This window comes from Pollicipes pollicipes, unplaced genomic scaffold, assembly GCF_011947565.3.
Source record: "Pollicipes pollicipes isolate AB1234 unplaced genomic scaffold, Ppol_2.1 Scaffold_2555;HRSCAF=2994_pilon_pilon_pilon, whole genome shotgun sequence".
In the NCBI taxonomy this organism is placed as follows: Eukaryota; Metazoa; Arthropoda; class Thecostraca; order Pollicipedomorpha; family Pollicipedidae; genus Pollicipes; species Pollicipes pollicipes.
In genome coordinates, this window is record NW_023596136.1 from 22,707,548 (window position 1) to 22,733,289 (window position 25,742).

A 25,742-nucleotide genomic window follows, 5' to 3' on the forward strand; every position below is an offset into this window, starting at 1 on the left:
TAAATAGGCGCTAAGTGTAGCATGCTATTGAACGCCGGCTAAGAGTAAAATTCTGCATTGCAGATCCACCAGAAATAGTGTCCATCTCCAACGTGTCCATCGTGTCCTCGGGAGAGGAAGGAACCGTGGTCTGCAGAGTCGACGCCAACCCCTTCACTGACGCCATGATCACCTGGCACCGCGACCTCTTCAACTTCAACTCCAGCAGGGTCACCATTTTCTCCAGGAACGGCACCTCCTATCTCACCATACGCAATGTCACCAGGGAGGATATTGGAGAATTTCATTGTCGCATTAACAATGGAATCGGAGAAGCTGCAGCCGCAGCCAGACTAGTGGTCAAACGTAAGTGAGACGAGGTTGTGAGTGGTTCGCATTGATGCGTGTTTTTCTGTGATGATAACTATGGCTAAGGAACGCATTTCCATATCTTTCTGGCTTGTTTTGGTTTGGTATCATTCGGTTATATTTTGCTTTCGTTTTTGTTTTGCTATGTCTGGCCTTGATTTTCTTTTGAACTAAGCTAATTGGTCAATGCGCGATATTGTCGGTAAGCTTGATGCTGATTTAATAAGCGACAGGTTTTGAAGTGAACGGCGCAACGCGTGTGCAAACACAACAGTAGTTACATGCGTGAAACAGTATTAACCATCTCTGCAATGTGAAATTGTGTTGCATGTGTCTAATCTACGCGCGTTAACTTCAGACGAGCCCGAATTTATTAGAAAAAGACAGTTTACAAAGACAGCTGCCGAGATCGGAGGAAATGCTCACATCACGTGCCAAGCACGAGGGGCCCCGAATGTCACGTTCCGCTGGTCTAAACTGGGCGTGGATATTGGTGATCAAGAAGACAACAAATACCAGCTGGAGTACACTCAGGTGAGGTGTATTGTTGGGTTTGATTGAGGTATGGTTGCCATCTTGAAAAGGGGTAAATTTATGCAATGTGTATCTGATTAGGATGGAAGTTATTCTTAGCAACAGATGTCATGCAAGGCGTCACGGCGTGGGTAAGCACCAAGACATTCTAGTTCAGATTGCAACATGTGCCCACAGCTTGACCTCGTGACCTGGCAATCGGTGCTCAAGATCAAGGACGTGCAGGCCTCGGACTACGCCACCTACGAGTGCGTGGCTCATAATGAGCTCAGCTCCAGACGCCAGGAGCTGGTGCTAGGCCGTCCCAGCTCCCCTGACCCGCCGATGGGACTGAAGGCGGTCAACGTGTCCCATGACGCGGTCACTCTCTCCTGGTACCCCGGCTTTGACGGAGGCTTGCCGCAGGTCAGAATGAAAACGAAACACCCATTTAGACCTACGAAGGCACGTTGGCCTAGAAAGAATTTGGTCAAATCGTAACTTTTCGATGCTTTTTGCTAGATGCAGGTTCGTAGTTTTATGTCTTCATAGATTGATGCATTGATGGTGGTTGCTGGCTGTCAGCGATATGTTTGACATTGTAAATTTTGGGCTTCGTATGAATTGACCGCATGCATGTCCTGAACGGAAATGTATTCGAGTAATGACGATAGTTAATTTTCAGTATGGCAGGAGCCATTGGTTAGATCACGTTACGTTATCAATCAGTCTGTTATGTTGGAAAAACTTTGTCATCACAACCAACTGCTTGATTACGTCGTTTGAGCAGCACTTCCTGTTATAATAAATGCTGGCTAGTGTTAACGTGAGAGCTACTAGCTCATAATGTCGAAAAAACAGGACCTCAAGGCTGTCCCTGCTGATAACGAGCATGAAGCTTAGACGTTCCCCACTGACTGCGTTCGTACAGTACGACATGAGCGGCACCCTCGTCATCTGACTCACGAGCTGTGCTGTCCAGACCTTCAGGATACGCTACTCAGCGGTGTCTGACAAAACCAAGTTCAGCTACGCCCAAGTCCAGCCGTCCAACGCTACCCACTTCAGGGTCGAGGGACTGGCCTCCGATACTGCGTACATCTTTGCAGTCAAGGGATATAACAGACGCGGGGAGAGCACGTACTCGCTGGCCGCCGAACGCAGGACACTAGGTAAGCTGTGGGACCCAAGGGTGACAGTGCACGTACTCGCTGGCCGCCGAACGCAGGACACTAGGTAAGCTGTGGGACCCAAGGGTGACAGTGCACGTACTCGCTGGCCGCCGAACGCAGGACACTAGGTGAGCTGTGAGACCCAAGGGTGACATTGCACGTACTCGCTGGCCGCCGAACGCAGGACACTAGGTGAGCTGTGGGACCCAAGGGTGACAGTGCACGTACTCGCTGGCCGCCGAACGTAGGACACTAGGTGAGCTGTGAGACCCAAGGGTGACATTGCACGTACTCGCTGGCCGCCGAACGCAGGACACTAGGTAAGCTGTGGGTCCCAAGGGTGACAGTGCTTTAACAGCACAGCCAGAACGGATTAAATCCACGCGTGAACACAGCCAGAACGGATTAAACCCACGCGTGAACACAGCCAGAACGGATTAAACCCACGCGTGAACACAGCCAGAACGGATTAAACCCACGCGTGAACACAGCCAGAACGGATTAAACCACGCGTGAACGGAGTGAAACGGCGTGCTCTCATGATGCGGTGTGATGATGGAACTGGTAGCGGCCCAAAACGCGTAGCATTGCATGAAATGACGTAGCAGCAGTTCTAGCATCTACTAACGTCCTAATTCAACCGCTTCAGTAGCCCCAGTGCGCTTGTCTGACACGCATGCCCGGTGACCCACTCAGGTTCCCCTCCAGTCGGCTACGTCACTGACCGGGACGACCTCACTAAGGCGACCTTCCCCCGGCTCACCATCATCATTGTCACGATGGTCGGAGCCTTCCTGCTGCTCCTCAACATCGTCTTCATCAGCTGCTACCGCCGGTGCCGCCACAAAAAGCAGAAAGCCGGTGAGTAGTTTTGTCGTGACCTCGTTATGTTGCCGCAGGGGACGTTGACACCGCTGAGAGGCTAACTTCTGCGGAGGAGCAGATGCCGTGGATCATCATCATCGTCGTCTCATCTTTAGGAGGGCTTCTGTTGCTTTTAAATGTCGTCCTAGTTGTCATCTTTGTGCAACGACGAAAGCGACTGGCGAAGATGAAACTGATGCCCATCGCTTGTGAGTGTTTGGCATGCTGTCATCGGTCGCTCTGCTAACATTGCCTTTGGTTTGCGTAGATCGATTTTCTTTAGGAATATTATAAATTTGTCGATGCCTGTACTGGGAAACCACGCGCGTAGCGGTCTGGTGTCGAGCCGTGGGGTGGGATGTTACGCGGCTATTGGCCGGCATCGTAACCAGCTTCGATCTATGAGAGAAATCGCAGCGCAAAATAATTTGAGACGACGTGTCCGTCCGTAAACCCCGGCATTATACCCCCCTCCGATGATTGACGCTGGAAAATTATCTAGAAGATGACCTCCCGTGTCGACCCTTTCTAGAAAGAGTTATGCGGTTTAGGAAAGTTGAGAAACCGTAACGCCTTCCACTCTATTAATTAAACGCATGTGTATTTCAGCCTCCAACGAAACGAGCACCAAGTCGGAGACACTTCACATGTACGGCACTGCGAGCTCAATGTCGGTGAAGAGCTGTAGGAGCTACACCCGAGAGGACAGCCTTGACAGTCTGAACGACTGTGCAGTACGTGCCAAGGGATTTGTTTGCATTTGATTATTTTGATTATGGTTGATTATCACGCGCCCGGGTGCCCTTTTTGAATACCCTTCGCTCGGATGCGGGTCAATTTGACCTCCCGATACAAAAAACTCGAAGAATTAGGCACGCCAAGCTTGCAAGGTGGATTGATCTGCAGGTTAATCCACTTATGATCAAATTTGAGATCCATAGGTCAGGACCTTGGTGTAAGTAAGCCCAAACAAGGTCCAACTCAAGAGCGCTGCCTTAAGTCCCCCAGACCTCCTCATTTTACCGTCTTGAACCTAGATTCCTGTTCTAAGCAAAGGGTTATTGATCTGATGTTTTTGTTGGGTACGTGACGTGGTTTGACCTTAATAAGGTTTTGCTGACAAAAACCTACAAGGGTTTTTCTATTTTTGAATTAAAATCAGCGTTCAGGATTGCGAGAGGCGGCATTCCCATAAAGTGATGGGTTACTCTGGGTTGTTGTAGGTCAGTGACCTACTCTGACGTTTGATAAGTTCGTGAAAGACTCCGTTGCAGTCCCTGTTATTGAGAAATTCAAAAGAAGCATCGGAAACTATTCCATAAACCAAGTTCTCCAGTAAAATAGTAGACTGGGTTCAGCTTCAGTCTGATCTTCGTACCTGACCGAAGGCTAATAAAATTTGTAATCCTAAGTGGAATTGTTTTCTTTGACAACCACCGCCTGGATTTGACCTGCCTTAGGTCAGCGACCTTCCGAGGTACATCTTATGTTTCTGCCAAAAGATTTGCTATTCCATTCCTTACAGAACCCAAAATTTTGGCGGCTACGCCACGCCGTTCACAAGTTATCTGGCCAAAACCTTCGGTGTTCGGATTGATTCCACACCCTAGCTTGCGTTAAGTGTGGTCAGCCGGCATATTTTATTGTGAGTAATTTATAAGCCATGGCTAGTAAGTTCATTGCGTGACGTCTAATTTCATTCGCAATCCTGTCTCACACGCGCGCTTACGTTTTTCCTGGTGACTCTTGTACTCTTCAGCCACTCAGGCTAACTCAGCTCCGGTCATCAGGTCAGCGGCGGCCGTCACAGCTTCGACCCGTACCTGGGCGCGGCGCTCATCGAACCTCCAGCCGAGTACTGCTCGCGTGCAGCCGCACCGCCCAGGCCGTCAATGGACCTGGGAATCTACGTCTCGCCGACTCTTCAGCCTGCACCGGCTGGCGACGAGTACGCGGCGCCGAAGCAACGGCACCTGGCGAACGACCAGAGCCTGTCACCGACCCGGACCGCCCCGGCCCGGGACGAGTACGTGTCACCGACCTCGCGGAACGCCCCGGCTCGGGACGAGTACGTGTCACCGTCCTCCTGGACCACCCCGGTCCAGGATGAGTACGTGCCACCGACCTCGCGGACCGTCCCGGCCCCGGACGAGTACATGCCATCGACCTCTCGAACCACCCCGGCTCGGGACGAGTTCGTGTCACAGACACCACTCCGGGTTGGGTTCCTCCCGCCGACCCGCCGGGGCACCCCGGACCTGAACGAGTACTTGTCTCTGACTCACCGGAGCGCCCCGGCTCGGGGAAAGCGCCTGTCACCCGCTCGTGGCTCGCCGCCGGCCGGAGAGCTGTACGTGCCTCGGACGACGCAGTGTGCCGACCCCGGAGAGCACTACCTGACGCCAACGGTGCGAGATGTGCCCGCCGCGGAGCAGTACGTGGACGCCACACAAAACCAGTGAGTGTCTCGGCCAGGCCTTGCGTGCGCGCCCACCCGCTGAGTAAGGCCTTTAGTGGCGATATTTCTGCTGCGTGGCCCTTAGCATTGGTCATTGGCTGCACCCTGATCACATCCAACATAACGTGCGCCGACGGTAACACCCAGGCTGCTTACTTAAGCCAAATGCGATAATGAAATGCGCATGAAAGACGGTCGGAAAAAATTAAGCATACCAAGCCGGTCGACAACTTTGTGCTGGTTGTGACTACTGTTTAGTACTTGTCTAGTTTACTGTTCACTACTGTTTAGTCGATTCCCAATGCGGCTTTATGTTGTTGTATAGGTTACTTTGATGGTCTGTTGTATTCCAGGTTCTGGCATCTCACTCAGCATCAGCCAGTAACCCCTGTACACTACCCTCTTACCCCGAGTGTCCCATACCCACCGCCTCAAGGCCAGTACCCCTTCCTATGACTCGAGCGGCCCCAGCGGTGTGAAGGGCTCGGTGCCGCAGCTCAGTCTGCAGTCCACCTACTACCCAGAGACGCGCCACTACTCGACGCTACCCCACCAGCGGCCGCCGTCGACCAAGCCGCTCTCCAGCTTCGGCCGGCTGGCCAGCCCGCCGCCGCCGTCCATACCGGAGGCGACGCTCGAGCACCGCGGTCACCTGGTGTAGCCGCCACACCACGTGATCTGCTCTCGGCTGTGATACACGGACGCGCGCGGGCGGACGGCCCCGACCGGCGGGCAGTGCCGCCGGACACTGGTGACGCCGTGGTGGACTGATCCGGCTCACTTATTGTATATTAGGGAAGAGCGTTCTGGGGAACCGGTGTGCTTCGCGAACAAGTCAAGTATTGAAGTATTGGAACACAGGTCGGATATGACCTGACGTAACTCGAAACCTGTCTTCCTGGGAAGCACTGGGTCAGGATTATCCAGTACTAGGCAGGCTCAAAAGAGCCGTGTCATAACTAGAAGAGGAACTTTAACTAGCCGAGGGACTTAAGCTCATTAAATGGACGACAATGCTGCTGATTTATTCAACTTGTAGTGTTATGATGTCCTTAATGAAAGTATGAAGTCATCGAACAAACAAGCACATGGTTGAAAGTGCGTTTTTGCTAGGGGTGAATATCGTGCAAACGGACAAATTCCAGTGGACCCTCAGTTTCACGTGCCTTTAGTTCTCTCGCCTGGGTAACCCAAAGAAAGAAGCAGGAAGTGGTAAGATCTGTGCTTTGCTCACGATAAGAAAACTTCAGCATCAAGTAGGTGCTGTTGCCGATCTGGTGTGTTGCTAGCCCCTCTAGTCACCCGCTCCTGAACTGTACTTATCTGATGATGTGGGCTTGTTCGTGTCGCGTGAATTCCGGGAATGCCGTCATGCACCAAGTGCTCTCTGTAGTAAGCTTGGTGCGATTTTTCTACTGTTGAGTATTTGTAACAATACACTATAGAGGAGGAAGGCTTCCTCGCCTAATTGGTGCGTGAATTTGTTCGACGACAAGGGTCACACATTATACATTGACCGCCACTGCCTGGTGACTAAAAGTAAACCTATCGCAGACCATGGACTCGAGAACTCACTTCCCAACCATGGCCCAACTTGCTAAAGGCTGACTGATGATTTAGTAAACAAGCTCTGAAAGAAATGATATTTGCATATCAGGTGAGGTCACTGAGATGTGGCGTCATCAGTGAAGGCTTGTACGCTAATTCTGTGTCTCTGCATGTAGTAATTCGAGGTTTCCCTTCGTGTTTTTAATTGTGTTGATGTCATTCATCGACTGTTTTGACTATGGCCAGTCAGGGTTAGTCTTGCTAAGCCAGGAAATCAGCGCGGGTCATGTGAGGCTTATCTCACAAGTTTTTAGCCAACTGGGTTAGATGTGATTTTTCCTTTCGACGGAAGAGACGGACCATGGTCAATTAATTTATCCAACCCTGATTTGACAAGACCTGACGGTTTTGTCCTCCTTCATTATTGTTAACACCATGCCATAATTTAGAAGTGCAAAATGGCGCGGCCTTTCGTTTGATGTCAGTTACAATGATGTGCCACTCATAGTGCGGGTGCTTAAGAGTTCTGATTAGTCCCGAGATCCAACTATCTCAACTAAGTTATCAAACAAATTACACTCCTTTTCTGCTCTGTATTCTGCCCCGAGATACCAGATGGGTGGGCACGTGACCTTTCTCGTCCGTTTCAAGTTGTGGGGAGTTCTGCCAGTGCGGTAGTTAAGTGTATAAATATCAAATGGTCACAGGATACCAAGAACCACTGTGCTCATTTCAACTCCTTTTTCATATTCAAACAACAAAACTAAAACGCCTATATCTGTTTATTCATTTATATGTAACCAATCATGCGCATTTGGCACAATTCCGTTACATCATCTACCACAGCAATAACTTTCGTATGACTAGCACTTCCGCGACTCACAAGTTTGATGGACATGGGCAGTTTGGAGATGGGCTTCATCCAAACATGGGCTTCATCCAAATATCCGGACCACTGTTTCCGATTACAACTCCCGACATCGTGCAAAACCGTCCAAGAATGGGTCACAACGGGCAAACCGCATGCAACGCACGTACATAACACAATGATGCACAACTGAATGTCGTGCTCGACTGGACCTGTGTTCCCCAGACAGCATCACCATTAGGACATAATCCTGACCGTCATGTCGGTGTAATTCATCGTGCTCAGGCAACGGCGACATTTCGAGCAGTTATTATAGGCGAAACAGAGCTCTCAGGAACAGGACACGTTGAACAGGTCTGAACAAAGCAGGCGGATGAGCTACGCGCCAGACAGCACGGTGCTATTTCCTTTATTTTTGGCGCAGGACGGATCAGCTTTCCGTGGTGCAGCCTTAGTGTTAATGAGGAACACGCGCACCGGCGACACACTTGCCCTTTGTTGAAATTCATTCCGCAAAGGCGCTGACAGTCGGTGCAGACCGACACCCATTGCAATCACCATTTCGCCTCCGGGGCATTGCCATATATGCATGCCGAAGCTGAATCTTCTGCGTGGGCAGGCAGCGGTGGTGGCCTGGTGGAACACAAAACAGTTGCGTGGGACAGGCAGCGGTGGTGGCCTGGCGCAACACAAAAGTTACAGCGCGCCTGACTCGCAAAGACAATGCGTTCCGTGTACGCACTCGCAATACGCTTGGCGCAATGCTCCGACGGACAGAAAGTAGTATGTCTCCTCGCTACAGTCACACTTGCAACGCAATCGCGAGGACATCTCGTACTTTAAAAAGGTTCGCTGACAGGTGACGGAGGGAGTCTACGTTAGTGTGGCTGCAAGAATCAAGCAAAAGCTCGTCCGGGGTGACGTGTAATTTAAGGCGGGCTTTCACGAGGGTGCCCCAACGGAAGTGCTCGTAATTTTTCAAGAGCTCCGAGCTCTCACTCGCGCGCGCTCAGGTATTCGGTCTCATGACAATATGATGATGAATGCGAAGAGTAAGACGCTTTATCGTTCACACAACATAGTCATACATTGATTCTAGCATTTGTTATCAGGACATACTTTCACTGTAGTTTTCAGCACGTTCTTAGGAGCCTCTCACCATACAGCATGAGCTTCATCGCGCATATAAAGCATCACAACTCACAACCGTCCCACCGAGACTCTAAACGTCCACCACCAGTACGCCAGACGCACGCCAGACGCACCAGTACGGCGGACAGCCCGGGCGCGACACCTCGGGTGACTTGTCACCAATGCAGCCACGCACGCAGACCGTACTGACATCCCTGCGCTGGTGCCCTGTCCTTCTGCGTGGTCCCGTTTGGCGCTTCCCTGCGTGGACCGACTCCGCACCGCTGGTGCGGACTGACTCCTCATTACTCCGCGCGGGCTGACTCTTCATCATTTCTCGCGGACTGACTGTTCACCACTCGGCGCGCGTTCAAGCGCCATCCCCACGTCACTGCCCATCCACCTGGTCTTCGCATCACAGCCTTGTTCCGCGGCGCTGCGTCGGAGGTGGCGCCTCCCACACCGGGCGTCGTCGCTTGGCCACAGACGTGATTTGGCGCCACCTACACCGGGTGTCGTCGCTTGGCCACAGAGGCGATTTGGCGCCATCTACACCGGGCGTCGTCGCTGGGCCGCGGGGGTGACGGCGTCGCCGATGATACAACATACCCCAACGCCTCACCGTGCCACAGCTACCGCATTGCCTCCACCCACGCCAGCAGTCCCTTTGTCCGTCAACGACCACGGTGGCGCCGCCTACACCAGGTGTCCCGTCTGAGCCCCGGTCACAGCCACCGACGGCGGCGGCGGCGGCGGACTGGCGCGCCGTCCGAACGTCTGCAGCTGCTTGATGGCCGCCGACCGCGGTCTGGCGGGCAGCGTGTAGATGCACAGCTCCGCTGGCGGCACGTACTCGTCGTCCGCCTCCGGCCGGCGGCCGCCCCGGCCTGGCTGCGGAGTGTAGGCGCGTCGCTGCAGCGGAGGCGTGTAGACGCAGCGCTCAGCCGCGCTGGCCGCGTGACCGGCGGCGTCGGGCGCGCTGCGACCGCCCGGCCGGGCCACGTCACTAGAGGAGACCAGGTCGGGCGTGGCGCTGCCAACCTGAACGACTCGGAACGGAGGACTGCGCGCCGGCTGGGCTGAGTAGCCCGTGTGCTGGCCGCTCGCTGGCTCAGCGGACGAGCCTGGGGCAAACACCAAAGGTCTCTCGCAGGCATCTTACGTTTTACACGTTCTGGGCGACGATTGCCGTTGCAAGAATGCAACCTAACGCGGAGTATGTTAAGATGACGTTTGCAATTTAGTGTGGCGGCAGGATTCATTCTCTCTTTTTTGCGAGGTAGAGACACAGAATTGAGAAAGAAGACGACGCCTAAAGTGGATCCTTCTTGGATCAGTGGTCACATTCCAGCCGTGTGTGTTTCTTCTAGAGGACAGGAGACACGTGCAGTCCGATTTTGCCGGCATTGGCGTCCGCTGCCCCGATGCTATTGACAACATGAATGCTCCCTGCCAGAACTATAACCTCAAGCCCAACTGCTCCTCCCCTCCCGATGTCTGAGACCCAGCTACCCACACTTACGATGACCCCAGGCATGCACCAATTCGCGCGGAGGGCGCCTCACCTCCGGCGTAGGTGTAAGAGTTCCTCCTGACCGCTTCGGCGAGATGGTCGCTGTCGTATCCGGCGGCGGAGGGCGAGCGGAGTCGACGGCACTCACTGCGCACCGGACCGGACGCCGAGCGGACCGGGCCGGACCGGACCGCGCCGCCGCCCCGCACCGGACCGCTGCAGCGCCGCTGAAGGTCCGTCTGGGCGCGAGCGGGAGCACCGCGGTTAGGGGAGCACCGTGGGAGCGGCGCATCGCGGTTAAGGCAGCACCGTGGTAAGGGAGCATCGTGCTTAAGGGAGCACCAAACTTGGGAGAGTATCGCGGCAAGGGGAGCGCCGCGGCTAGGGAAGCACGGCGCTTGGGGAGCACCACAGTTAGGGAGCACCGCGGTTAGGGGCGAGTCGAGCCGGCAAGACCTGGCAGAGAGGGTCGCGGCTTAGACCACGAACCAATGGTCCCATCGGTGCATGCGTCCAGGAGTAGCAATCAGTAGTAATCAGTAGTAATCAGTAAGTGCGTGCAGTGAAAAGAGAGAAATTCGTCGCACAAAGAGCCCACAGCGGCGCCATATCAGCACTAGCCGGATGCACGGGTACCGGGTGAGGTTTGGTGGTTGCTGGAGTTCGTGTCACCTGCATGCATTAGCATTACACCAGGGCAACCGTGACTTTGCATTGGTCGAATACCGACACATGTCGACTCACACACCGCTTCTAACCACCGTAGCTGGTCGAGCGCCGGCGCCATGCCTGTACTTGCACTGTGCATGCAATTGCATTCTAGCGAAGTGCATCAAGAAAGTATATCGAGGGTGAATGTGTACTTGTGGTCAAATACTTCGGCTGATGCCGAAAGAAATGGGAAGGATTTTGGCCTATACAAATGGCAAGGTAAACAAAGAGCTGCAAAATATGCACTTCAAGCCAGAAGGTCTGCTGCAATCCGTCAATCACGTGACTTAACGATACCGCTCACTTCCGGAACAGCTCGTGAAAGGCACATACCTCGTAGTCCTCCAAGCTGTCCTCGCGGGTGTAGCTCTCGCCGCTCTTCACCGACATCGAGCTGACAGTCTCGTTGCCGTACATGTGAAGTGTCTCGGACTTGGTGCTCGCCTCGCTGGCCGCTGTAAAAACATGTTTTGGTTAATCCTCCCGGCTGGACGCTTGCGCCCGGCCCCACCGGCCTTTGCCATCCAAAAATGACAACCTAAGCCAAGCGAGAAATGGCAAACAGTCGGAACCCTGAAAAACAATGTTGGATGACCCAACCAACAAATTCTAGGCACATGTGACCTACCTGCACCTTGGACGACTAAGTGAATGCATCGTCATCTAGTTTGGCATCATTGAATACAAAATCAAACATACAACACATATCTTTACAGCGCATACTCAAAGGAAAACGAATTTTTTTTGGTGCCTGAATGCAAATCACGTTTTATGAGACCCGATAAATAAAAGAATTATGTAAACAGACTGGGCGAGAATTATAAATATGTGCGTCACATGTACACGCCACACCAATGAAATACTGATGAAGGGCACATTTTTTACCTGTGCAGAGTTGGTGGTGAAAGGAATTTTCAAAATGCATCGAACGACCTCGTGAAGTTTGTGTACTGAAGTCATTTTGGCGGCTGAGATTTTGATTTACATTGCTATTAAGTCGTTTATACTACATGAAACATGTTCACTTGAAGTAAAGAATGCCCTAATTGTCAAAGGTTAATACAATTGATACATGATGTGGTTTGATTTGTTGCGCGTGTTCCGAGAATTAATGGCTTTGCTCGTGATTACACAACCGCATCTGATAACAGAAACTGCACTGACTGTAAGTGTCAGTACTTGAATGATCCATAGAATATCATTTACAATGAGCTTTTAACAGGTTTTCAGCTGCCTAACATGAACCTGGGCAGTGAGCCAAGCTGTCCCGTGTGGGTTTCCAGATTACCCTCCGAACGTCGCGATGCAGTCACGCCGAACTATGCTGCAAGGGGTTTAATAGCAGAAGTTGTGAAAACAATTATATATATATATATATATATATATATATATATGTGTGTGTGTGTGTATCCGTGCGTGCGTGCGTGCGTGCGTGCATGCGTGCGTGCGTGCGTGCGTGCGTGCGTGCGTGCGTGCGTGCGTGCGTGCGTGCGTGAGTGCGTGTGTATGTGCGTGTGTGCGTGTGTTTTGACCTGCAACAGGCCAATACCAGGTCATGGTTACCGGCAAAAACATCGCTTGCGACACCTTTTAAAGAAATGCCAGAACAGAGAACCTTAGAACAGAGAACCCTTCTTAGAGCCCATTGCTGAAACTGTACGAAGTCATGCAGTTTTGAAATAGGTTCTAAGAAAACTTTCAATTGGGAGTGAGATTATAACTAACTTGGTTGACCTTGGGTTAGGTATGAAGATAAGATTGAGGTCAAAACCAGGCAACCTTTTCCCAGAAATTTTGATTTATGGGGGTTTTAACTGCGCCCATTCCGAAAGCTTTTGTCAAGAAGACGTTACATGAAACGTGCTTTGTTGGCTTCATGAAGATAGAGGGAGATCAACCGCCTCAAAAAACATTGATCAACATTTTGCCTAGAAGAGCCCTGGTGAGGAGTACCTGGAAGTGAAGAACAGTACCTGGTGTAGTTTTTAAGTTAATTTAAAAAAATAAAGATCAAACTAATTTCGAAAGATGCTTCCGGTCTTGGCTGTTCAGAGGTCAGATGATTTAACTGACCTGGAAGGACCATTTGTGACCTCTTCCTGTCGAAGGCTATCGGGACTAAAATTGATTGCGTGAAAAAGTTTGAATGCACCTATGACACTGACTCTAAATTAATCTCGTATGACGGTACTTGACCTGATAAGCACAACCCAGAGCCTTACAAAGCCCACACAAATTAGCTCATATAGTGTTACGAGCCCGCTGAATTTAAAGGTTTCTGGTTTCCTTACACGTTAATACCCGAGGTGTCAAATCCTCCCCTCCGCGGGCGCGTAGCATTCAGCCAGCCATCCGGGAGCGTGCTAACGCTGCGCAATGACCTCCACCACTATAATGACTTGTTTGACACTCACATGTCGATTCCATCACTTTCGGCTTTCCTCTCCGCATTCGTCGTCGTATAAAGAACACGACAAGCACGACGTTCAGAAGAAGCAGCAGCGCTCCAACAGAGGATACGACGATGATGACAATCCAGGGCAGGTGACCCTCTTCAAACAGCATCACTTCGGCGGCATCGGGGTCATCTGAGGGGTTACAACGAGGTCACAACAAAAACACTCACCGGTCTTGTGGCTCTTTTGGCGACGTCTGCAGTAGCAGCTGATGAAGACAATGTTGAAAAGCAGCAGGAAGGCTCCGACCACCGTGACAATGATGATGGTGAGCCGGGGGAAGGTCGTCTTAGTGGAGTCATCCCGATCAGTGACGTAGCTTACTGGAGGGGGGCCTGGGTGGGCTACCGGGCGTGCGTGTTAGACGTGCCATCACCTTAATAGCCATTATAGACATGCAGAGCACTTAACTTCGGTCAGTTAGTTCCAAGGAGTGCGTTAGTTTGGGGGTTTGTCAAACCAGGTAGCAGCAGCTACTCCCAGCAGTGGTAAGCCGCAGCCCGCCAGCTCTAAGCAAGCACCAGCCATATGCATTGCTGTGCACGTTATATTCTGAGGGTATCAGGTTACACTCTGCAGCACAGAATATTTCGATGGTTATATCAAGTTTTTTTCCAAACCAGCCTGGCCATTTTTGTGCATAGTCTCACAAACGGTCATAAAAATGCACACAGTTGCAAATAGCAGTGATCAATGCATATCAGAGCTTTAAAGGGAACCACGAGACTTGGTCGAAAATGCTGAAGCTTCTGGTGTAATGGCATCCAACAGGAACACCATCACCTCCACCCTCAGGCTTCAGAGACAGGTTTGAATCGGTTGGTGGCAGCATGTCACACGATCGTCCATCAGGCCGATTTGTGCCAGTCACCACGGTGTCATGGTTACTATCGCAGCGGACATTGACCTGGAGTCTTGGCTGTGGTGACGCCGCCGTAAACACTCTGGCCGAGCGTGTTGTAGGCCATGACGGCGAAGCTGTACTCCGTGCTGGGACGGAGACCCCTCACGATAAGAAGGGTGACGTTCTCCGGCTGTACGTCGTCGTACCTCGGGCCCACTCCACTGGATGTGTCGTGATGGCGGACTCGATACATCTGCAGTGGGAAGAGGAGGTGCCACGTCTCGGGCACGTTGCCGTTCCACTCGGTCGATAATCAAAACATCGAATCGAGTAATTCGGCTTTGGGCTGCAGGGGAAACAACTGAGGGGAAAGTGCATGAGCAAAGCATTTTTGCCAAAACCTGTCTGTTGCCTGTGATGGACTGCTTGCGACAAAGGTCACAACGTAATGAGTGTTGTCACTGACAGTAAATAAGCCATCCGTGTGCAAATATTTCTTTTCCGTTTTGGCATCACGCCAAGCATGTGACACCTAGGCAAGTAGTTCAGCATGATTATAGCTTGACTGGTGCCGTTGGCACCCTGTCAAAATATTGTCTCTCACCTGCGACAGTCCTCCGTTGAAGCCTGGCGACCAGGAGAGTGTGGCAGTGTCGTGGGACACGTTGACCACCTTCAGCCCCGTCGGCGGGTCAGGGGAGCTGGGACGGCCCAGCACCAGCTCCTGACGTCTGGAGCTGAGCTCATTGTGAGCCACACACCCGTACGTGGCATAGTCCGAGGCCTGCACGTCCTTGATCTTGAGCACCGACTGCCAGGTCACCAGGTCAAGCTGTGGACACATGTTACAACCTGAACTAGGAAATATCTTGGTGTTACCCACGCCGTGACGCCTTGCATGACATATGTTGTTAAGAATAACTTCCATCCATCCACTTACCCCTTTTCAGCCGTCCTTGATCGCGAGCACCGACATCTAGGTCAACAAGTCCACCTACTGCAGAGGAATTTGTATCCTTAGATTCCGCGGATGAGGGACAAAGGTGTGATAGCACACCCATAAACCTATCCGACCTGACCACAGCTTCCCAGTGTCCGCACCAAACGGTCAAGTTTACCTCTCTGCAGGGCGTAATGGCTAAGTGGTTAGGGCCTTTGGCTTCCTAGCGCCTTTGGCTCCCACGTGGGAGGCCCCGTTCCAACCCCAGTTACGTCATGGCTTAAGCGCTAGCAGGGCCTCTGTAGTCGCCGGCGTTCCACACAAGGGTACGGGAAAACGCGCGAAGTGCCTTGTTAAAGGAAAAAAGCTTACCTCTTTCGACACGATGACTTCAAATAAGGCTACACACCCACCTGTGTGTAGAGAAGCTGGTATTTGTTGGCGGCCACTGTTTCGTCGATAGGTTTTCCGAGTTTGCTCCACTGGAACGTCACGTTGGGAGCTCCCCGCGCCCGGCAAATGATCTGGGCCGTGCCGTTCAGTGGGGCGGCGGATTTGGTGAGCCGTGGATCCCGAACTAGTTCTGGCTCATCTGGAGCAGTTCAACAACACGGTAAATAACTAAAGCGCACGCAAAATACGAGTATATAAAAAAGCAGCGATCATATGTAAGAGCCTTGAGTCAGGGATTGTAGACACATTATTCAAATCGTTCCTGCGCTGTTTAACGGAGTCTGTCCAGCCTTTATTCTCAGCATCATTAAGGAACGTCCAGCAGTCGCTGAAAAACACGCAGACGCAAATAGCTTGTCCTCATTTTGAATACTTTTTAAACAGAATTAGAGAGCTAGCAATGGCTGCTTACGCTCTACAAGTAGTCTTGTCGTTGCCGTGGTCTCCCCAATTATATTGTGTGCCCGACACTGGAACTCTCCAATGTCCTCTTTCGTGACGTTATACAGCGTGAGGATGGAGGAGCCGTTGACGTTGGCGATGTTGACCCTGCTGGAGCTAAAGTTGAAGTGGTTCCGCTGCCAGGTTATCATATCTGACGTGAAGGGGTTGCCGTCGGCTGAACATGTCAGGACTGCTTCACCTCCAGAAGGCACCATCACGATGGTGGAGATAAAGGTGATTTCTGGAGGATCTGCAAACGCGAAGACAACGACTCAAATACTAACTCAATATTATGACTTATATATCATTGGCGCCATACAGAGCAGATTATCCGGCCATACAGGTATTCAGTCGGTAGCCCGCATCTTACAGGATACCATTAGGGTTGAGTTGGTTTGGATTTCCTCAGCCTGATTTAAACTTACGCGGGGTTAAGAAACCCGGCGGGAAGGCAAGCATGGGTGTAACCCTTGGGGGCAGAACGATTATCCCACAAATTTCCCACATCGGAGCTCTGTCCCCTCAGATTGTATCGATACGCACTTCCTCCTTTTTCACTAAAAATACCTTTTCTGGCTCGGCTGTACCCCTAGACAGCGTCGTTAAACTCGTGGAGGCAAGGACCAAACTAGACACAATTTTCACAGCTTACCCTACCGGCTTCTGTTCAAAGCGTTCCCGTTGTTTCCATGAGGCTGGGAACCGGAGCGGCACGAGGACTAGTATACCAGGGGTAAATTACAATAAACTGTGCCGCACCTGGCTATGCAAGAATGCAGTTTTTGAAATGAAGAGGAGTAAGGCGTATATATGACAAAGGCTGCAATTACAAGCAGTGCACATGTCCACGTTTAGATACATTAAAGTGAAGTATTAGCGTTATAAATGCATAGCTATCAAAAGCACAGCAGACTAGCACAAAAACGAAATATTTCAGGAAATTATAAATCCTAGATATGGATACTTACACTGTACGTTGATTTGAAGCCGGACGCTTGAGTTGCCTTCTATATTTGTGGCTTGCAGACGGTACCAGCCGGAGTCCGATTTCCTTGCCTCAGGTATTTCTAATAGAGGACCACCCGAGAGAAAACCGGTGCCATCTACTGGTGGCTCTCGGTACCACTGGTACATGATGTCACCGGGGTCGGCTCTGGCAGTTAGATTCACTACTACAGAAGAACCAAGCTTGGCATCTTCCTTGTAAATGTTCTTGGCAAACTGAGGAGGGTCTGTGGAACGAAAAAAATGGACGGTAAGCGCTAACAATCGCATAGGTAAATCACTGGAAACCACCAAACGCAGCTCTTCCTTTGCGATATCAGCCCAATAAATCAACCAAGTTAGATCTTACAGCCAGCGTACCGTGTGACTCTGAACCGGGACATCTGTGTCTACCAAGTGTAACCCTGGACCGGGACCTGCTTTTACCAAGTGCCAGCATATCACGCATACCGTGTGATTCTGGACCAGGTCATCTGTTTTTACCCCGTGGCAGCATACGGCGCGCGTGCAAAGTGTATGTCTCCCGTCCGTCGTGCCAGAGCCACCCAAACTTACTAAGGACAACTTATTACCCGAACGAGTCACGCAGATGCTTAAAAGAAACCAGGGGTTAACGAATTCACAGTCCTACGATGACGTACACTACAGCATCGACCATGCTCACGTGCAACGCGGAGCGTGACGTTGTCTTGCAGCCTTCCGGGGAGCTCTTGTATGCTGGAGCGGCAAGTGTATGTAACCAAATCATCCGATGAGGTCAGGTTCTTGCGCATCTGAAGACGACTGGAGAAACTGTAACAACAAGAAACTTCCGTGAGAAATGGAAAACACCACTGCACAGTTTTGTATAGCCATCAGCACACCCATTACCATTGCATTGCACGTTGCACATCCATCAGCCTCCTCATCCAAGGCTTCCTTGAGTGTATTTCCTAAGAAAAACAACGAATAAATGTACGCCAAGGTACGGTGTTTCCTAAGGCAAATACAAACTTTTGAACACAAAGCAGTGGTAACAACGATGATTGTCGTATTTGGCGCGTCAGTTTGTTCCCCAGCTGACAGCGTATTTCCGTCCATCTTCGGAAACTCACCCGCCGTGATCGCCACTCGGGAACGTTTCTAGCGCCGTGACTCCATCGGTGACCTGGGCATTGTACCGCCACCAGGTGAGATCAGCGGCCGGGTAGGAGGGTCGTGACTCACAGGTCAGGATCGCCTGACTGCCCGCCCTCAGACGCTCCGGACGAACCTCCAGCTTCAGGCTGCTCGGTGGAACTGACAGGCGCAACAGATTAAAGGGCGTCAAGAAGTTGTGTGTGGTGAAATGTTTGGATTTGAATTTCTACTTTGATAGCGTTATTCATTGGCATAAAGGAATGTTCGTCACCTGCCCAAAAAGTTTCTTAGATTGTGACGTTTTCGTTAGGATTTATACATAGTGCACTTCCAAACTTCCACATTTCCAAACTTGCCCAAAATCCCAAGAAAACTCTCGGATTGAATGCCAAAATTGAACTAGAAACACGACTATGATCGGGGCACGGCCCATGTTAGCTCCATTGTAGTGCACTCACAATAAACTCCAAGAGTAACGCTGTCCGACATCACGTCCCCCATCTCCGAGTTCTGGCTGTCGCACTTGTACACCCTGCCGTTGTCCTTGTGGTCCACCTCGAAAGTGATAACGCTCCGGGCCACGTTGTCCTCGACCTCGGTGTCGGAGGCCGTCTCGACGTCGCCGCTGTACCAGGTCAGGGTGGCCGGCGGGTTGCCGCCCTGGGAGACGCACGAGAGCGACACCCGCTCCCCAGCCCGCAGGTACGTGCCTGGCTCGTATCCCAGGATGCTCGGCGGCTTCGGAGGATCTGGAATGAAGTGTGCGAGGGTTTTAGCCATTCTACGTCTGGGCAAAATTCACCACAGCTCAACTAAAATCAGTTTTCCATAAAAAACAATGAATAATTACCATAATAAACTTCAAGGAAAAAATTTAAAATGTAAAAACACTTTTCTCAAAGGCTCAAACCTCAAGGCCTTCCACTCAGCATGAATTGCGACTGGGTGCTCATATAAACTTACGGAGGACGGTAATCCTTGTCGACCCCACTTTGCTGTGTCCCAGAGATGGATTGAGAGCGTAGCAGGCGACCATCATGTTCTCCTCCATGCCGGGAGGGATGGTGGTAGAGATGTTGGAACTGGTTACCCAGCCGCCCCCAGGGTCTTCAAACACATCCCGAGAGCTCTGGGAACGACGTACGATCACGAAGCCGTCGCGAGCACATCATGTCCTTGTCAAACATTCTCCAGAAGCTGAAAACACATTTTTATGCCTGCATTAAGCACCTAAATCGCGGCGCACTAGCGTCCCACGGAATCGGCTTCGTTGTACAATTTACTCCTCATTCAAGCTGTGACGTTTCGATGGCAGTCTCGTGGCCGCGATGAGCCTATGCATATAGTACACGCATGCAATGGTGTTTAGTGATTCGACATTGCTTTCCACTGCGGCATTACTTACATTCGGTCATGGTCCTTCCATTGATGGTCCAAGTAATGTTTGAAGGCGGATTACTGCCGGAGGTGACACAGTTCATGTGCACCGTATCTCCACCTTGGGCCTCCCGCGTACCTGTTACCGTGACCGTTTCAGGGCCGACTGAAAACGTATTTACAACACTCAGAACCAGGTCATAGACGTGGCAACAGCTTGATTGTTTCGTCGGGTGTAAACAAAACCGGTCGTGGTTGGTGAACTTAAGCATGATGTGAAATAGATGTAATATCACGCTTGCGAATGTAGTAACAGAAGTAGTAACATGGGCAGGCTTATGAGCCTGCAGTGGAGTGTCGTACATTGTTGGCTCTTGGCTAGCCAAGCGATTAAAAAGAAATCAAATCAACGGGAATATCCCTTACACTGAACGTTTAGCTTGATCTCGGCTTCCATGACCTCCGGGTGAATCTTGGATGACGCTTCACATCGATAGGTCGCGTTCAGGTCGGCGAGGCTTGCTCTCAGGGTGTGCTTGGAGACGGCCCCATCGGAAGTTAGGCGGTATTCCGCGCTGATGGGCCGACCGTTCTTGAGCCAGACCAGCTCGGCCGGTGGGTTGCCGCCCCGGGAGATGCAGGTCAGCATTTTTTGCTCGCCGATTCTGACCACCTCGCCGTCCGTGAAGCCGCTGATCTCAGGGAGTCCCGGAGGGTCTGCCGAGGAGGGCAGCAGAGACACAACTTTAGTTCAAGCGCAGCAATAAAGACGCTGTACAAATGAGTGTCACTGCTGTAGATGAGGCATACGCCTAGCACACGATGTGCACTTTGTAACTACTGTATTGGGTTGTTACGCACTGTGAGTTACGATTACCGCCTACAGCCATTGCCTAGTACAATTGCACCTACTGCTCCACTTTTTCCAACTGTTTGTTTATAAAGATGGGCCGAAAATCGTAGTTTTAAACAGGAGCCCCAAAAATGCGCGGGGCGAAAGTCGGCGTATTTACTATTTTTCTCCTCATCTCGGCAGTGCATCGTCATGTTCTAGTATCCGCACCACTATCGTGATATGGCTACCGCTTAAGCATATTCGCATCTCAAAGGGCTCATGTTACGGCCAGAAACTTACAAAAATATTGCACAGTAAGGAGAAATGAGGTACAAAAGGAAAGCCACACGATCCAAATCAAGAGGATATCACCATACGATACACAAATAACTAAAAAATATGTCGTCAGTTGGCCAAACTACCACTGCGTAGGGAAACTGCTCACTCGAAGAAATTGTAAGTGCGAGACCACAATAACTTGACGGGAATTAAGTCAGCACACGCGTTAAGATAGCACCATGGAATCGACGGCCGCGTGGTCGCGCCACATGACGCATCCCGAGGTCTGACAGATGTCATAACACTCACAGAGGACGGATAATCGAGGCCTGACAGATGTCATAACACTCACAGAGGACGGAGAGCCGCACTGTCGAGTTGAGCTGGCGCTGCTCGGCCGGTCGGATGGCCGGGTGTTTGGCCACGCACGAGTAGCCGGCGCCATCATCGGCAGCAGTGGGCCTGCAGTGTCACCACCGAGGTCGTGTCGTTACGGCGGGGACTGCCCCAGCCGGAGAACGAGTCCTCTTGTCCTGTGAGCGTTGGACAACTCTGCTACGCGAGGAATGCCTCCAGGCGAAGAACAGTCGTGTTCGCCACGGGGATACAGGGATACCACAAGCGTACATGATGGTGTTTACCATTGCCAGTAGATGTTGTCTTGTTCCGGAAAGTTACACCAAATACATACGAGAAATCTGAAGTGCTGAGCGTCCGTGCGCTGAAAAGTACGCCCACCTAGATTCATGACGACACCGTTTCGCTGCCAATGGACTTCCGCTGCCGGGCGAGCCCCAATGACGTCGCATTTCAACGTCAGCTGGCTGCCTTTGGCGACCTCGTACAGGCCTGAGCTTGAAGCCGGGGCCAACGAGCGAATTTGGACGGTTGATGGTCTCACTGAAATCAGGCACGAGTTGCCGGCGGTGACGGGTGGAAAGAAAGAGGCTCGCCAACCGGGAATCGAATCCATGCAATCCCAAGCGGATTGTTGAGGTTTCCATTATACATACACGCACATATATATATATTTATGTATATATATACATATATATACATATATATACATATATATATATATATATATATATATATATATATATCATCTATCGCTATTGATAGATACACTGAGGCTGCATCCGCCTCAACCGGTTTAGAACATCCTGATAGCAATCAAATTGTCAATCTTAAAGGTTACCAGTGCCAGTAACAGAAGATGGCAACTTAAAAGACGGAAAACAGGAAAAGACGAAACGATTGTTCTCGGACTTCCTTGTCATTTTATGTCAATTTCGCCTCTCCCAATGGCGTGAGAAAATTACACAATAGTGACACGGCTATAACCGTATCAAAGGCGAGAAATTAATTGCGTGCGAAAACTGTACAATGGTGACACGGCTATACCCGTAGTAAAGGTGATAAATTAATTGCAACGAACAGCAAGATTGAGCTAAGCGAGGGGCACATATTCATCGTCAGACGCCTCAGCCTTCGCATTGCCCGCCCTTCTCTCCCAGTCCCGTTCCTGGAAGGCTCCCGTCTTTCGAAACCGCATAGTAAGCGCATCGATCCACAAGGACCTCCCGCCGTAATCCTTTGAAGAGGCCGCGGCGCCGGTGAGCGCGGCGGCCCGGAAGCTGGCAGCGACGGAGGCCCCAGGTACCGGCGGCGGCGGCAGTGCCCCCCCCCCCTACCACTATGCGTGGGTTTTGGGGCGGTTTGACGCCCACTGTACAGTGCAGGGGTGCTTTGAGGGCCCGCCCAGGGTGGGGTGTGGTCGGACGCCCCCGCGCAAGGTACGGAAGTTGGCGAACGCATCGGTGTCGGGTCTGGAGCGGACTCACGCGCGGCTCCACAGCGCCAGACATCGAGCATCTGCCTGTGGCATGGGCATGGGAGGAGTCTGTCCGACTTGAAAATGACAGGACACCGCCGTACATTAATCGCAAAGGCCAGGGAGCATATGTTAAGTCAGAGACGTTTATAATTCCTCCCATAAGTGTGCGCACATGGTTTCTTCGCTGCTACAAGCTGGAGTGGAGGATTCGGACCGGTTGGCTTCAATGGAATGGCATAATTATGACAGCTTATTTCGCATAGACATGACGACTTTCAACTAGTTCTAGCCACTGTGTGGTGCTATATGTCTTGCATTGATCAGTACATTCAAGTTAGCACACTTCTTTGATAAATCATTAATCCACGAATCACCGATCTTTTTTCATTTACGGCTGCAGGACGGTGGAAACTTAAGCTTGCATCGTTCACGACAGCCAAGAAAGACGTCAATACGTACTTTCACCATTTGCCTTGAATTAAGGCCAAGCCGGCCATACAAAAACAGACCGCGGTTTTCCGCTAATGAAATTCGACTTTTCGAACGGTCTGCACCTTGCAACAACCAGTGACCCTCCAGATCATGACCATGTTAAGGGTGGCAGCTGTAAGCGCCTCATCCCTTCAGCGCGCAGATGTCCTGACAACGCGAATGACATTATTTGGTGTCAAACCGGCATAGCTCATTTAATCTGAAACGCTCCGGACTTCGAATCAGATAACCCAGAGCTTGGAGCCATCCATTGTTACTATTTTGTCGGCCGGTTTGCAGGAACCAGTCAAGCGGCTTCCGACGGCAACAGATGACCTAAACATGGCATGTTTATATGCTCACTTACCGCGCGTTCCATGAGCCTTCCTGGCTATACGTCACGGACAACTAAAAATATCGCTGAGCGTGCCAAACTTGGCGCAATAACTGACATGACAGGGGTCTGAGCGGGTGCTGAAGCCCTCAGATGCCTCGCGATACCACACTACAAATAACAGCAGCTGCCATTCGAGTCCTTAAATCGTTTAGCCCCCGTGGGTGTCAGCTTTGGCGTGTCCTAAATTGGCACGGGTGCAAACTAGTTCGGATGAGCCCCACCATTACTGATAGATTCACATGGGTCGATTTTGATGGACCCCTGACCGCCTCATAATGCACTTACGACATTGGTGAAACTGTACTCATCACCCGAATATATCGCCACCGTGTCTTCAGTTGTTTGGACCGCTTGCTCACAGCGAAGTGCTGTGTTATGAGTTCCAGCCTCGCCTACTATGCAGGTGTTTGGTCACCTCTTGCTACAATTGACGTGCGACGTTGAGATGTCGCTGACCACTGGTCCCAATGCGTTAGTCAAGCTGATGACAAAACGTCCTTCGTTATGCAAATTGGTGATATCCCTAATAGTAACATAGTTATGTATAATATTTCGAAGGAACTCGATGCTGCTCAACGACTTTTGTCAACTCTAACAGCCAGTACTATTGCCATGTCTCTTGTTATCGTTTGCAATGCGTCGAAGGTTTTCCACAAAACATCATAACAAGATAGCATGCAACATTGCACACACCGCTTGACATTTTTGGGTAACACTTCACTCGATACCGTGATATGACACCTCTCGATTACGTCCGTACATAAATCTAATTGAGAGGTGTTGGGCGCGGCTCTGTCTAAGGACACTGGGGACAGCCCGCCACCCCACAATGCGCCGCCACTGATGGTGCCGATGCACGAGGCAGACACAGAGAACAAAGGGATAGAGTCTCAAAACGAGGTAATCAAATTGCACGTGTCTGTCGGCGCTTACCGAGTACGGTGAGGAACGCGTCAGCTCTGATGGCCGCCTGCCCCCTGTTTGGGGAGACCTGACACTGGAACCGGCCGTCGTCGTCCAGGCTCACGTTGGTGACCTCGAGGTCATGCACTCCTGACCCCGGGTCGCCCAGCATGCGGTATCTTGAGTACCCAGGCAATGAGCGTGAGTAACCTGAAACAAGATTAGTCATTGAGAGAAAGTAAATGTCAATCATTCATCAACGAGAACAAGTCGGCATATGAAGGGATAGGAAATGCTTGAAAGATGGCCCAGTATCTACGAATCGGAGCAATTGTTGCTGAGCCGGTGACGAAGGGAGCCAGCTAGTTTGCATGGCTGGAGATGGTGAGGAGCTGCTGTCCCCCATGCAGCCAGGCGTACCAGCCAGCATAGCCGCAGGCGCGCCGATAGTGGCGCAGAACGACGCCAGCTGTCTGCACGACAGGGAACAGCTGTGGACTCTCCTGGTGATTTGCCAAGAACCTCCAGAGTCAGGAATCGCGCAGTTTCGTACCCTATCATAGCTAAGCTAATGAGGTCAGCGTACTGCGCGGATAATCTACTGAGGCTGCTGAATGCAACCACTCATCAGGCATAGTATCGCAACAGCCCAAGACTGATGAGAGGACAGTTAACCGTCGGGCGGGCCAAGCGGTGGTACCAGCGCGACGGATCAGCTTCTGGTATACGAATTAGCACAAAAGGCACCAATGTTATCTAGAGTCTCAAACGTGGTATTCTGAAAAGACGAGCTAGCGATACCGACTTTAAAAGTCCGATGAGCTACATTCATCAAATCAGTAATACGTTTAGCGACCATATGAAACTGCGGAGGCTGAGTTCTGTCCGATAAGAACTACTTCAAAGTGGGCAATGGTGTAGGCCTACAACATAAGTTGGAGTCGCCGAAATCGACGGGGACTCAGAGGGAAAATAATCAAAACTACCCTAAAATGCAACCAGTGACGGGGTTTCCCCGGATTTGGCTTATTTTGTCCTAGAAGTTATGAGAGGGGCCTAGGACCTCACCCCTCTCCCCAACTGAATACGAAACAGCAGCCCTGTGAACAACAAAAACAATACACCAGGCAGTGCCAGTGGGTCCCGTTTCCAGAATCACAAAAGACTCGTAAAGTGACTGACTGATTTGGACCTGAATTTGAAATCTGACTGATCTTTAAGCTCACGTTTACGCTTGACGCCGCTATTCAATGCAG

General features: G+C 51.2%; 3 protein-coding genes across 4 annotated transcripts in view; 1 reads left to right on the plus strand and 2 right to left on the minus strand.

The window, feature by feature from the left end:
* The window catches only part of LOC119102940 (nephrin), a 45,920-nt gene extending 39,115 nt beyond the window's left edge, over positions 1-6,805 (plus strand). The window contains exons 13-20 of one of the 2 annotated variants that reach the window (XM_037226398.1): positions 64-345; positions 707-882; positions 1,060-1,287; positions 1,844-2,033; positions 2,730-2,894; positions 3,507-3,631; positions 4,688-5,355; positions 5,709-6,805. In XM_037226398.1, coding sequence (XP_037082293.1) covers positions 64-345; positions 707-882; positions 1,060-1,287; positions 1,844-2,033; positions 2,730-2,894; positions 3,507-3,631; positions 4,688-5,355; positions 5,709-5,811 — 1,937 coding nt within the window. In that variant the 3' untranslated portion in view covers positions 5,812-6,805. Of the gene's footprint in view, positions 1-63; positions 346-706; positions 883-1,059; positions 1,288-1,843; positions 2,034-2,729; positions 2,895-2,932; positions 3,107-3,506; positions 3,632-4,687; positions 5,356-5,708 lie in introns of both variants that reach the window. The other variant, XM_037226392.1, reaches the window with a different exon arrangement.
* A 4,621-nt stretch (positions 6,806-11,426) lies between these two features.
* LOC119099229 (nephrin) lies at positions 11,427-20,654 on the minus strand. Its single transcript, XM_037222348.1, has 10 exons — positions 20,642-20,654; positions 20,353-20,481; positions 18,846-19,136; positions 18,475-18,546; positions 16,289-16,513; positions 15,780-15,958; positions 15,031-15,258; positions 14,490-14,679; positions 13,541-13,714; positions 11,427-11,581 (listed from the first exon to the last, which is right to left on the minus strand). The coding sequence occupies exons 1-10, from the start codon at positions 20,652-20,654 to the stop codon at positions 11,427-11,429; spliced, it is 1,656 nt and encodes a 551-aa protein (XP_037078243.1).
* Positions 20,655-21,322: 668 nt separating this feature from the next.
* The window catches only part of LOC119099235 (irregular chiasm C-roughest protein), a 45,356-nt gene continuing 40,936 nt past the window's right edge, over positions 21,323-25,742 (minus strand). Inside the window, exons 3-5 of the mRNA XM_037222359.1 lie at positions 24,517-24,696; positions 21,617-21,778; positions 21,323-21,411 (exon numbers count right to left, since the gene is read on the minus strand). Coding sequence (XP_037078254.1) covers positions 21,323-21,411; positions 21,617-21,778; positions 24,517-24,696 — 431 coding nt within the window. The remainder of the gene's footprint in view (positions 21,412-21,616; positions 21,779-24,516; positions 24,697-25,742) is intronic.